This window comes from Ricinus communis, chromosome 7, assembly GCF_019578655.1.
Source record: "Ricinus communis isolate WT05 ecotype wild-type chromosome 7, ASM1957865v1, whole genome shotgun sequence".
Classification (NCBI taxonomy): domain Eukaryota; kingdom Viridiplantae; phylum Streptophyta; class Magnoliopsida; order Malpighiales; family Euphorbiaceae; genus Ricinus; species Ricinus communis.
The window spans coordinates 17,820,150-17,830,856 of NC_063262.1; the positions used below are offsets into that span (position 1 = coordinate 17,820,150).

Sequence of the window (10,707 nt, forward strand, 5' to 3'; positions counted from 1 at the left end):
AAAAAATAATAATAAGATACAGTACGGTCACTCTTAAAAAGATTTGCTAATTAAAATATTGATGGAGAAAAAATATTGAAAAAATAAAATAAAATAAAAATAATAAAATTAGTGGAGATATTTTGATGTTTTGAAATAAAATTTAATTAAAAGTTCTAACTACTTTTATTAAAATTTAATTTAACTATTAATTTCATATAAATTTAATTATTTCATTTAAAACAAATTAAATTTTACATTTGCAAATGCAAATGAATTCTGTTATTTGTCCGAATTTATGCAATTATTTGCATATTATCTCATAATAATAAAAAACAAGACCAAGTTTAATGTTGATATACAGAGACGAAAGTACATACTAATTATGGCAGCAGCCAGAATAGAGTTCCAAGTCCCTAATTAAGCAGGAAAGATTCTAACTACTGGCAGTATTTTCACAATGTTATGTAAAACCAGAAAGATCAAAATTACGTTCTCTATAAAACAGACTTTGTTTCCATATGCATTCCTTTTCTGTTTTTTGCTGCTACATTGCTTTGCCAGAGATACTATAACAAAGAACGGTTCCATCAGAGACGACAGCAGTGAAGCAGAAACTCTTGTTTCGGTGGGTGAAAAGTTTGAGCTTGGATTTTTCACTCCTAATGGAAGTTCTGGAATAAGAAGATATGTTGGGATCTGGTATTATATGTCAAATCCACTTGCAGTTGTATGGGTTGCTAACAGAGACAATCCCCTTTTAGATTATGATGGAGTTTTTTCTATTGCAGAAGATGGCAACCTTAAGGTACTAGATGGAAAGGGAAGATTATACTGGTCCACCAATCTTGACACGAATTCATCTTTGGATAGGAAAACAAAGTTAATGGATACTGGAAACCTTGTCGTGAGCTATGAAGATGAAGAAAATGTTTTAGAGAGAATTACGTGGCAGAGTTTTGATAATCCAACTGATACATTTCTTCCAGGTATGAAAATGGATGAGAACATGGCATTAATTTCATGGAAAAGTTATGATGACCCAGCATCTGGGAACTTCACTTTTCGGCTAGATCAAGAATCTGACCAATTTGTTATCTGGAAGAGATCGATTCGCTACTGGAAAAGTGGAGTTTCAGGTAAAGTTGGCAGCTCTAATCAGATGCCTTCTTCAGTATCATACTTCTTATCAAATTTCACCTCAACTGTATCCCACAATGATTCTGTGCCATACTTGACATCATCATTATACATCGATACAAGAATGGTCATGAGTTTCTCCGGCCAAATTCAGTATTTGAAGTGGGACAGTCAAAAGATATGGACATTGTTCTGGGCAGTTCCAAGAACAAGATGCAGTCTGTACAATGCTTGTGGAAACTTTGGTAGCTGCAATAGTAATAATGAGTTTGCATGCAAGTGTCTGCCTGGATTTCAGCCTACCTCACCGGAGTACTGGAATTCTGGAGACTATTCAGGGGGATGCACCAGAAAATCACCATTATGCAGTAGCAATGCTGCTAGCGACTCATTCTTGAACTTAAAGATGATGAAAGTAGGAAATCCAGATTCTCAATTTAAGGCTAAAAGTGAGCAAGAGTGCAAAGCAGAGTGCCTTAACAACTGCCAGTGCCAGGCTTTTTCATATGAAGAAGCTGAAAACGAACAACGGGAAGATTCTGAAAGCGCTAGCTGCTGGATTTGGTTGGAGGATCTTACTGATCTTCAAGAGGAGTACGATGGTGGCCGCAACCTCAATTTGCGTATTTCACTTTCTGATATAGGTAACATCTGTTCCCTCTTAGTTAAGTCTATTTTAAAGTAATGATCTTCTAAGATCAATGAGCTCATACTCTTTAGTCTTATAATTTGATTATTGCAAGCATCTTTGTATAGGAGTTTGATCTTAAAATTCATTGAACCCTCATCTACCAACTTGAGCTTTTGCTTTGAACATGATTATTTTTCTTCTAATGAGAAATCTAAATTTCCAATGTTAGATGCAAATTGTCAATCTTTTTGGGGTGAATGTTTCAATGAGACATAATAGGATATCAATAAGTGGAACAGTTGCCCTCAAATATCAGAAAAACTTTCAATTTTGCAGATTTAACTTCGAGAAGCTGTGGCACTTGTGGCGCAAACATGATTCCTTATCCCCTTAGCACTGGACCCAGTTGTGGAGATCCCATCTACTTCAATTTCCACTGTAACATCTCGACAGGGAAACTTAGCTTTCTGGCACCACTCAGCACCTACAGAGTCACGAGAATAAATCCACCACTGCGCAAGTTTGTCATCCAAATCAATGACGTAGATAATTGCAAAGCCATAAACTCGGACGCAAAATTTAAACTTCTCAGCCAGTCATCTCCATTCCATGTGATTAGGTGGTGCGATGCTGATCTTGGAAACTATAGTTCTGATGCATCATTTATAAATGGAGGTGAAGTAGAGATAAACTGGGATCCACCACAGGAGCCAACTTGCTCTTCTGCTACAGACTGCAGTGACTGGCCAAATTCAACTTGCCATGCAACAGGAGATGGAAGAAAAAAGTGCCTTTGTAATAAGAGGTTCCGATGGGATGGTTTAACATTGAACTGTACTCAAGGTAAGAATGATTGTCACTCATAACTACTAAAAGAGTCAGAATGTGGTCATCATCAGTTTATATCTAGCAAAGTCATGTTACAAAATCTAAAGTAAGCTTAACAGTCTTTCCCTGTCTTTGTCCCCCGGAGACATTGTACCAGTAATTAGTCTAATTGTTGAAAGTCCAACATAAATGTGTTCGGTCCTAAACGTGTATTTTCTTGCAGGAGGTCATTCAAACAAGCAAAGAAATGAGCCCTCGATAGGAAACATTCCCTCGTTCGTTATCATCTGTATAGCTTTCTTCAGTGTCATTGTTTTCCTTGTTCTGTCAAGCGCTATTGTATGCATGTATTTGCAGAGAAAGAGATGGAAAAACCTACCAGGTAGAATTTACCATACATCTTTCTGTCTTCAGTTTTATTTTTTCTCCCAAAGAAAAGAGTTTATCAATATCGGTAAGGATGCTTAAGGCATGCCATTGATCTATGAATTTCAGGAAACAGGGGGACTCTGCAAAGGCATCTAGGCAATCACTTGTATGGCAGTGAGAGAGTTGTCAAAGATATAATTGACTCAGGCCGGTTCAACGAAGACGAGTCAAAAGCCATAGATGTGCCTTTTTTTGACTTGGAAAGCATATCAGCTGCTACAAACAAGTTCTCAAATGCAAACAAGCTAGGACAAGGTGGGTTTGGACCTGTTTACAAGGTACTAACACTATCTATTACTGACACTGTTCATTCGTTGTTCAAAATCCAAAAACTAAGTTCACTTGTCAGCTAGAATCTTGTTTAAGTTGAATGTCTATGGAATTCTCAATCAGGCTACATATCCTGGAGGAGAAGCAATTGCTGTTAAGAGACTCTCAAGCTGTTCAGGTCAGGGCTTAGAGGAATTTAAAAATGAGGTTGTACTGATTGCCAAACTTCAGCATAGAAATCTTGTCAGGCTATTGGGTTATTGTGTCGAAGGAAACGAAAAGATGTTACTCTATGAATATATGCCCAACAAAAGCTTGGATTCTTTCATATTTGGTTAGTTCCTATTATTTTGTTTATCAACCTTTTGGAGAGAAACCTCTTTTAATATTATCATTGATTGAACTTTTCAATCAATTTTCTATTTTCACTGAAAGATCGAAAGCTGTGTGTGTTGTTGAACTGGGAGATGCGCTATAACATCATTGTGGGAATCGCTCGAGGGCTTCTATATCTTCACCAAGATTCCAGGCTGAGAATCATCCATAGAGACTTGAAAACAAGCAACATTTTGTTAGATGAGGAGATGAACCCAAAAATTTCTGACTTCGGATTGGCAAGGATTTTTGGAGGCAAAGAAACTGCTGCAAACACAAACAGAGTAGTTGGAACTTAGTATGTTTAATTTCAGCTTTCAAATCATCAGTGCTTACTGTGTTTGCATTCGTAGCATATATTATTTTCAAAACTAAAGCAAGTATTACATATACACTGAAAGACTCACAATTCATTTGGTTATGCAGTGGGTACATTGCTCCTGAGTATGCATTGGATGGTCTATTTTCATTCAAGTCAGATGTGTTCAGCTTTGGCGTTGTAGTTTTGGAGATTATCAGTGGGAAAAGGAACACAGGATTCTATCAACCTGAAAAATCTTTAAGCCTCCTAGGCTATGTAAGCTCCTTGAACTTTTCATATATCTTTGTTTTTCAGACATTGATTTTATAACCACTAGTGGAACATATCAATGTCCTGCAAGAAATTATTAGTTATGCCAGGCATGTGTTCCAAGTTCCCACATGTTTAGAGGGTTCTATAGGGGACTAGTTTTGACTGAAGCACTTAATATTTCTTTTTTCTCAAAGATTTCTTAAAAACAATCTTATACGGTGATTTCCATGTGAAAACTGTGCATAGGCCTGGAATCTATGGATAGAAGAGAAAGCATTGGATTTCTTGGAGACAACTATAAGGAAAACATGCAATACAAGTGAATATTTGAAGTGCATAAATGTTGGACTGTTATGTGTACAAGAAGACCCAAGTGATCGTCCCACCATGTCAAATGTATTATTCATGCTTGGAAGTGAAACTGCTACTCTTCCAAGACCAAAGCAACCAGCTTTCATTGTTAGAAGATGCCCTTCCAGTAGAGCTTCCTCATCCAGCAAGCCAGAAACTTACTCCAACAATGGCTTAACTGTCACTCTACAAGACGGAAGATAGGGGAGAGATAGAGGCTGTTACTTGTAAGTCCGGAAAAGGAAAAAAATTATAAAGATAATTTGGTTAATACATTATTCACTTCTTCCATGTAGTCTCTTAACTGTCTATCATTTGGATTTACTTTTATTTTTATATATATTGTGATTGTAATAGCATAGATGCAAGCTAGTAGAAATGTTTTCGGCTTAGCCAAAATGTTCAAAATGCTCATTATAATTGTAGCAATGTAGCAATAATAATGAGGCACGAGTACTGGGATTTCACTGCAATATACTCACGGTTGCTTCTTGCTAGTTTTGAACCATAAAACGAAAACATCAAACCATAAAATAAGAACGAGGAAAACAGAGTAACACTTCATCTTTTGCTGCATTTCTTATATATATATATATATATATATATATATATATATATATATATGTGTGTGTGTATATATAAAAGAAACTATAGCAATATTACTTATATGACTATAAAGTACTCATATGGACCTTAATATTGGATAAGACTGATTTGCTAAACATGAAAGGTCATATTTTTATATCTATTACTAGAATAAATAAAATGATTATATCAAAGTCTGTAGAATAGTTTCATAACACTCGATACATATATCTATATTTTCAAGACATCATTATTTTTATTATTTAAATCGTCATTAAATAAAAATATTATTTTAAAATTTATTATTTGTATTTATCAGTGAATCTCAGGCTGATGACAACGTCCATCATCATCCTATCGGAATATTCAATAGAGATCTAACTTGGCAAGTTTGAGGAAAGACTCGTTAAGGATAGGGATTTGGCCCTTTTTAACCTTCGTTTCACGATAAATATTTAGTATAAGCTCAAGTGATAATGAAAGAGGCCCAAAATAAGTGGTTATAGCTCATTTAAAACACTTATCTTACTCGATAAAATCAGGTTTCACTAAAATCAACGACTCTCATCCACTCAACATTACTATAAATATCCTTTAAAAATGACCTTTTGCCTTATTTTACACTTTTTCTTGGAGATTTAAAAGCTTTTCTCTCTAGCTTTCTCTCTTTATGCTATACTACATCCTAACTACACCTTCTCCTACTACTACTACTACTATACTACATCACTCCTTACACTGCACTACCCCTCTACTGCTACTCACCTTCTCATCCATCGCTTGAGTGATCTTTCTAAGGCTATCACTACAATATACATGTATTCTCAAAAACTGTTTATTTCTTGTTCTACGTATTGATGTCTCTCTATCTCGGTCTACTCTATCTAGTGAAGGCATAGGCTAAAGACATTAACCTTCATTCCACACAAACTAAACCACCTAATGAACCCTCTCATCTGTATTTTGGCAACTCTACCAGGGAAGCAGTGATCCTTACCTAATGCCTATTACTAGAAAAAATACTTAATTTCCTGAGATTGCAAGTTGCCAACAACTGCAAATGGAAGAGTCATATGAGTTTCAACCATTATCCATCATGAGTCATGCCATCGGTGAATTGGATATGCCCCTACCATTACCCATCGCACTGCCTTTTATGAGGCGCAAGCTGAAATACAAGAGAGGTAAGAGCTATAGAAAATAAGTTGTTTGAAGCCATGAGCGAGCAAACCAAAAACCTTGTAGTATAGTTAAGATTCCCACTCAACAACCCCTTCTCATGACAAGAGGTGGCGAAAATTGCTCCTAATATTAGTGACATCTTAAGACCTTCCAACATAACACCCTCAACTCCTTCCCTTGCAAGAGATAAAAGTAAGGGCAAGAAACCCATGGTATATACAACTAGACGTTTTATAAGAAATAACATCATCATATTTGACCATTCTCTGACTCAAGGGGAGTCAAATTATTTCCATTGCATGGAGTACTCCATATCCTATATCACTAGAGAGGACAAAGAGCAACTCTTTCATGAAATGCAAGATCCAACGGCCAACACATTATATAACTTGAAGCTCCCCTACCTCTCTCATAAAGCATGAAGCCTTACCCTAAAGAATACAATATCCATAAATTCCATATGTTTAATCGCAAGAATGGAATGTCAAAGAGCATATCATGAAGTTTATAGAGATTCTAAGGGTGTATGGATTCGATGATGATTTAAAGCTCAAGAATTTCTCCAAGTCCTTAACAAAGAAGGCATTACACGTGGTATTTCAACCTTACCCTATAGTAAGTTGATTCTTAAAATATGATGTGCAAGTTGTTTGCAAAGAAATTCTTCTCCACCTAAGAATAAATAATTATGAACCTGATGAGCACTATCCACACACGGCAAAGTGCACCAATCATATTAAGTAATAAAGTAATGAGTATAAGTATTGTTCCACTAGGTACCTAATAATAAATATTATTTCTTGACATCGACTAATGTTTAACAAATAGAATGTTGACTGAATTGTTGAAATTAAAAAGCTAACTAAATAGAAGACAAAAATTAAAAGTAAATAAAAAGATTTATTAAGGTAAGAGTTTATTTAGGTGTTGAATCCCTCTAACAAGTTGTACAATTCATGAACCAAATAGCAATTAAATCAAACCAAAGAGATGAATTGGCATCTTAAAATCTTAGGTAAAAATCATTCTCAAGTGATTAAACCCCATAATTTCTAAGAAGTGGGAAAAGAATCTCTTCCCAAACCCACTCACTTAGGTCATATATTAAATCTAGGGAATTTTCATGCCAAAGAACCTTGTAGATCTATCTTTAGTATCCCAATCAATTCTCAATCTCTAAAAGTGTACAATTCATAAATAGTTATCTCTAAGTAATTTCTGAAAACAATATCCAATCAATACGTCGACTTATTAATTGAAATAAATAATTAAGTAATAAAAGGAATAAGATGTTAGAGTATGCCCTAAAGAAAATGAGTTGTTAGTTGATCTATGTTAATTTATACATCATATTGATGGCATATAGTTATACTAAAGCCATTGTTCGACTCTAATGGTACGAGTAGTCGGGTATTACCAAGGAATAATCCAAACCGTTAGAGATGAACTCCATGGAATGTAAACAATAATGTAAGAGAAATTATAAAGTGAGTTTATGATGATGAGATTTTCATTACATACATTCCTAAACTTTGTTCATAGTCTATGTTTGATTAAGAATTAGATATTGGTTGTTGGATATTGATCAAATGCTCGAGACTACCATAATGCATTATCACTTACTTATGAAGTAAGCAATCTATCTCATAAGGTTGAGGAAGAGGGATTCTAAAATAATCACATAGATGCTTATTACAAAAACAAGTTTATTGAACACGACCCTATTGAGTAGTCCATATAGAATTTATCCCAAGTGTCTATGGATAATACTCTTATGTCAACATGTAAGATATGATACTTAGACTTGAGATAACAATATATTATCTTATATGAGGATTACTATATTTTGACACTATCTTATGTTCTCTTATTCATGGATCACTCAAAGAATAGTCATTGGTATAGTAAGAGTCATATGAAGATAATAAGTTATCAATAAAGAATTTATTGCCCAAGGTAATATATCATGGAACCTAATCCTGATGATTCTTGATATACTTTAACATGGAAATCCTTGGCCAAGGTTGTATGAATGAAGATTATGAAAGTGTTGCATAGATCTTATTCAAAATGTTATATGCAATTACCAAGAACAAATATAACGCATTCAATTATAGAGTTGACACTTGCATTTATGCTTTACGAATCAATTTGGATAAAAGCACAATAAAATTATTGAATTATATTATAAGATTGTTCACTGCAAAGGTCGATTAATGCACTTTAATCATTCCTATACATTTGGGTAGTCGTGATGCATTGCTAAATGCCAATCTTGATCTATGAATATGGATTAATTTAAATTTGAGAATTAACATTGAATTAAAGGAGTTTAATTCATAATCCATATTTATTGCTAACATATGCTAAAAACCTTTTGGGTCACATACAAATAGGTTGTAAGTGAGGATTAAAATAAGGCTTTAAGCATTGGGTTTAAGCTTTTATATATTGGACATAATTAAATGTTAATTAATTAAAAGCTAATGGACCTATGATGGATTTATTATCTATGGATTAGATTTTAATTAATTAAAGTCCAATTAGGAAAGCAAAAGTCTAACTTAATGTAAGCTAGAATTTTATATAAATCCTAAACTCTTAAGAACTTTGATTACAGGCTATATAAATAGAAAGAGATGCATATGGGGCAGCAAGATTGGTTGTACATCTAAGAGAGAAAAATATTTTCTTTAAGATACATACCCTATGTGAATCAATCAATAAGGTTAATTGACTCATCTCCCTTGCTTTGAACTAGCTTTCAATCTCCTACATCTCCTCTCAATCTCTTAAAAGTTATTTAAGATATCTTTGCTTAGAAGCTTGTGTGAATCACTAAAAGAGGCTGGTTATTTTAGTAGCTTTAAAGTGCATTAATCATCTTTGAAGAATGAAGAATCAATAAAATAAGACACACTTCTTGGATTGTTCAAAAGTTCCCTTTATAAGCCTTCTCCAGTTTTTGCTTGTTTTGTGTGTTATGACTACTTTACATTAATGAGATCCTTGGTGGGAATTAAATTTTTTTTACATTTCTTCCATTGCACATTTCCTTATGTTTTAATATTAGTTCCTAATAATGGTATCAGAGCCTTCATTAATTAATTTAGTCATAAAGGTTGAATAATTGTTAATTGATCATAAGCATACAAATTTGGAATTTTTGGGAATTTTTAGAGATTTTGTTGGTTTTTATAGCTATACTTCGAATTTTGGGTGATTCTTATTGCATATGAACCTTAAGGGATAGAACTTATGATCTAGAAGTTTTTAGAATTTTTGGATCTTGTTTGATTAGGGTTTGGGCGTTGGGAATATACGCCATACGTATAGACAAATTTGATATTATCATCAACATCCAATCACTAATCAAATTTGGATGGACAAATTAATTAAAATAAATCCATGGGTAATTGTTATAATAACTTCTCTTGAATATTTGATATTCAAAATTTGTTTAAAATAATTTAGAATTGGATTTTTTATGATCAAAGCAAAGCAATATACATACTACACATCCTAAGGGTTTGGCATGTGCATATGTATGGGTTTTGATTTGATTTGATTTTAGACAACAGTGAATATGATTTAGAACATGAATAATGAACCTTTAGATATATAGAAATTTAAGGTTTGATCTTCATGAACACTATACATGCACACGATATACATATCAAGTAATGATTTGATGAGTGATGCGCATAGTATGGGATTGCTTGTTGAATTCGGCATGTGTGTGTTCTTGATCTAATGTAAGCCTTTTGAGGAAGAACATAAGATCAAAAGATGCATAAGATGAGTTCTCAAAGTAATCTTGAAGGTTAATTTAAATGTTGATCATGTTTCTTGCATAGTTGCCTTGTTTCTTGATGATTGCCATGTGAATTTTAATTATCTTGAATTGTTTGATAGAAAATTTGATTTTCTCGATGATAGATCTTGATGAATCTTGATGAACTCAATTAATTCTTGAATTAATGTGATTAGTTACCCTTGTTAAATCTTTAAATCTTGTTAAATAAGAAGTTATATAGTATCTAAGGATTTCTAGATAAAGTATCCTAATTGGCATATGATTCCTTGTCTTAAGACGTATCCTAGTTGTTTTAGAATTTTAATTACTTGTTCTAATATGATTAGAAGATTAATTAAAAGGTTTTTTTTAATTAATACAAATACTATTAATACTTTAGGACAATGACTTGTAATTTTAAAATCCTAGTTGGACTAGGTAGTTGTCGAGATTAAGATAAGAGTTTGACTCTTGTCCTAAATTTTAGACATAGCCTAAAATTACATAGATTATAAGAGAATTCTGATTTTTTAAAATTTGATTCAAATAATTTAAATTCCCAGTAAT

At 33.3% G+C, this 10,707-nt stretch overlaps 1 protein-coding gene across 2 annotated transcripts; it reads left to right on the forward strand.

The window, feature by feature from the left end:
- The first annotated feature begins 277 nt into the window (after positions 1-277).
- On the forward strand, positions 278-5,052 carry LOC8266929 (G-type lectin S-receptor-like serine/threonine-protein kinase At4g03230). 2 transcript variants are annotated; one of them, XM_048376274.1, is made up of 9 exons: positions 542-681; positions 771-1,763; positions 2,087-2,593; positions 2,802-2,960; positions 3,074-3,285; positions 3,401-3,611; positions 3,713-3,950; positions 4,079-4,229; positions 4,473-5,052. In XM_048376274.1, the coding sequence occupies exons 1-9, from the start codon at positions 669-671 to the stop codon at positions 4,779-4,781; spliced, it is 2,793 nt and encodes a 930-aa protein (XP_048232231.1). In that variant the 5' UTR covers positions 542-668; the 3' UTR covers positions 4,782-5,052. The 2 variants fall into 2 exon arrangements, with proteins under 2 accessions (XP_025013781.2, XP_048232231.1); XM_025158013.2 differs by having other exon boundaries at positions 278-1,763.
- The last annotated feature ends 5,655 nt before the right edge of the window (positions 5,053-10,707 follow it).